Below are 2,556 nucleotides of genomic sequence, written 5' to 3'. Positions count from 1 at the left end.
CAGATCCCTGGCATCCGAAGTGGCCAGATCTGAAGCCAGACCGGATCGCTGTTGACTCACACAGGCCTATCAAATGGTCTTCCTGTTAAGGGAGAACTTAATTATTTATTAAATGCCCAGGGCAAACAGTTACATGACACCAGAATATTTTAAACACTCAGTTCCCATTAACACATAATATTTTTTCAAATGTTGAAATGCATTCACATGCCTTTCATTTTCCCCAGTAATTTCCCCACAGCTGCCTTTACATCCTTGTTTCTCAGGCTGTAGATGATCGGATTTAACATAGGAGTTAATATACTGTAGTGGACAGATAAGAGCCTATCAAGAACCACTGAAGAAGCTGAATTGGGTCTCAGATATCTGGCCAAACCAGCCCCATAACACAAAAAAACAACAGTGAGATGGGAGCTGCAGGTAGAGAAGGCTTTACCCCTACCCTCACCAGACCGTATCCTCAGGATGGTGGAGATGATACAGATGTAAGACACCAGGGTAATGGAGAAAGAGGTTGAGCTTACAATCATAGCTGAAGTGAGAAATGTCACCTTACTGATAAAGGTCCCTGTACAGGATGCTTCTAACAGAGATGGGAGTTCACAACTGAAGTTGCTGAGTTCTTTTTGCCCACAGAAATGTAACTGTAACACAGAAGCAGTGTTTGTCAATGAATGCAATATGCTGATCAGCCATGCACCACCCACTAGTCTCATACAGACTTGCTTATTCATGGTCCTCACATAATACAGTGGTTTACAGATGGCAGCATATCGATCATAGGCCATTGCTGATAGCATGAAAACTTCTGTACAAGCCATGAGAAGAATTAAGGTCATCTGGGCAATGCAGCCAGAGAGAGAAATGGTTTGTTTCCCTCCCAATAAATTCTGCAACATCTTTGGGACAGTGACCGAAGAATAGCAGATATCAAGAAAGGATAAATGGAATAGGAAAAAATACATAGGTGTGTGAAGATGAGGATCAGCTCTTGTCACCACCATGATGGCCCCATTCCCCATCACAGTTAGTAGGTATGTAAGTAGAAATACCACAAAAAGGAAAAGCTGGAGCTGTGGTTCACTGGAAACACCTGCCAGAACAAAATAGCTGGTAGTCGTGTAATTTACTATGGCCATTTCTTTACCAAACCTTGGACCTAGAAAAAGGAATGAATAAATGAATGAATGAATAAATGAAACAATTACCATGAAGAAAGAAGACTTAATTTATGAGTAAGGAGATCTCTATATCGGGAACTCGGTCATTCTATGTAAACCTCTGAGTTTCCAAATGTCTTTCAATGAAAAATGGATTTTTGAGGAGACTATCACTACTGAAAAAAATCAGCTTCTTAAGATCTTCTTCAGGTGTATGCTTGTCTTTGGTTTATTTAAGCTTCTTCATCACAGATAAAATCCATCTCCTACTTGCTTCCTGATGATTGTAGTAATACAGAGGTTAAGGAAACTACAAGTATTCTCAGTGAGATAATTATGTAACCATAAGGGGAAAAAGGGAGAGAGTGTGAAGGTAAGAGGGAAAGGGACAGAGGCAATGTGTCAATAAAGACAAAGTAAGAATAATGTTGATTATGCTGACAATATCTTGACCTGGTACAGTTGGAGTATTTCACAGAACATGTCTTCATAGTATGTAACCAACAGAACCTTTTAGTCACAGCTTAGATTAATTAGGCACTAGTTCATGAATATAGGCATTGCAAATGGATGCAGTGTTTGTATCATATAGTTACATAGCATTAAAAAATCCTCAGGTCAGTTGTTTGCAAACTCTTCTAATATTGCTATAATTAGCAGTGTTTTCCACCTTCACTTAAACACATTTCCTGACACACCTGTGTCTTGAAGGACTTAATTTCCCCTTGGATTGCATAAATAAGTTTTATTATAGCCTCTGCAGGACAGGTGGCTGCCAAATTCTGTATCTGAGAATTACATTTCATTTCATTTCAACTGATCTAAGAATCGCTTACATGCCCAAATGTAGCTGCATAACTGACTTCTTTAGGGTTGTTGGTTTTAGTTGTGTTGGTCTAAGGACACAGGCAGACAAGGTTCTTTGGGTAGATGTGATATGTTTTATTAGACCAACTAAAAAGTTGTAAAAAGTGTTCCTTGCAACATTTTGGGCACAAATTAAACCCCACAACAGAGCCATCAGCATTCCTGGATCTTATCCCTGCATCGTCAGAAATGCAATATAGCTCATCCAGTGAACTAAATGCCTTGATGTACATAGGAGAAACCAAATAGTAACTGTGTACCAGAACAAATCCACACCAAAAATCTATCAAAGTCAAAAATGCCCAATTATCTGTAGGTGCACACTTCTCACAAGAAAACCACTGTCTCCAATATCTCAGTTCTAATCCTAAAAGGGAATTTACGATACACCTTTCATAGATGAGTTCATAAACATCACTTCATAAATCTACTGGATACAAAAAACTGTAGACTATATATACACATTGGATACATGGCACATTACAACCTACCTGCCATCTGATCACCTGAGCTAACAAGTCTGCGTTTT

At 39.0% G+C, this 2,556-nt stretch overlaps 1 protein-coding gene across 1 annotated transcript; it reads right to left on the bottom strand.

The window, feature by feature from the left end:
• Positions 1-203: 203 nt before the first annotated feature.
• LOC149862660 (olfactory receptor 5V1-like) lies at positions 204-1,139 on the bottom strand. Its single transcript, XM_090054399.1, has one exon. The coding sequence runs from the start codon at positions 1,137-1,139 to the stop codon at positions 204-206; it is 936 nt and encodes a 311-aa protein (XP_089910525.1).
• Between the last annotated feature and the right edge of the window lie 1,417 nt (positions 1,140-2,556).

The sequence above is a fragment of the Crocodylus siamensis genome, chromosome 6 (assembly GCF_052110815.1).
Source record: "Crocodylus siamensis isolate JL-2025a chromosome 6, ASM5211081v1, whole genome shotgun sequence".
Classification (NCBI taxonomy): domain Eukaryota; kingdom Metazoa; phylum Chordata; order Crocodylia; family Crocodylidae; genus Crocodylus; species Crocodylus siamensis.
Note: the sequence above shows the minus strand (reverse complement) of the source record. Positions and strands in the feature narration are given on the sequence as shown.

Bases quoted from the DNA above. Each gene is read 5' to 3' on its own strand.
- LOC149862660 (XM_090054399.1), bottom strand. From the start codon at position 1,139: ATGGCCATAGTAAATTACACGACTACCAGCTATTTTGTTCTGGCAGGT.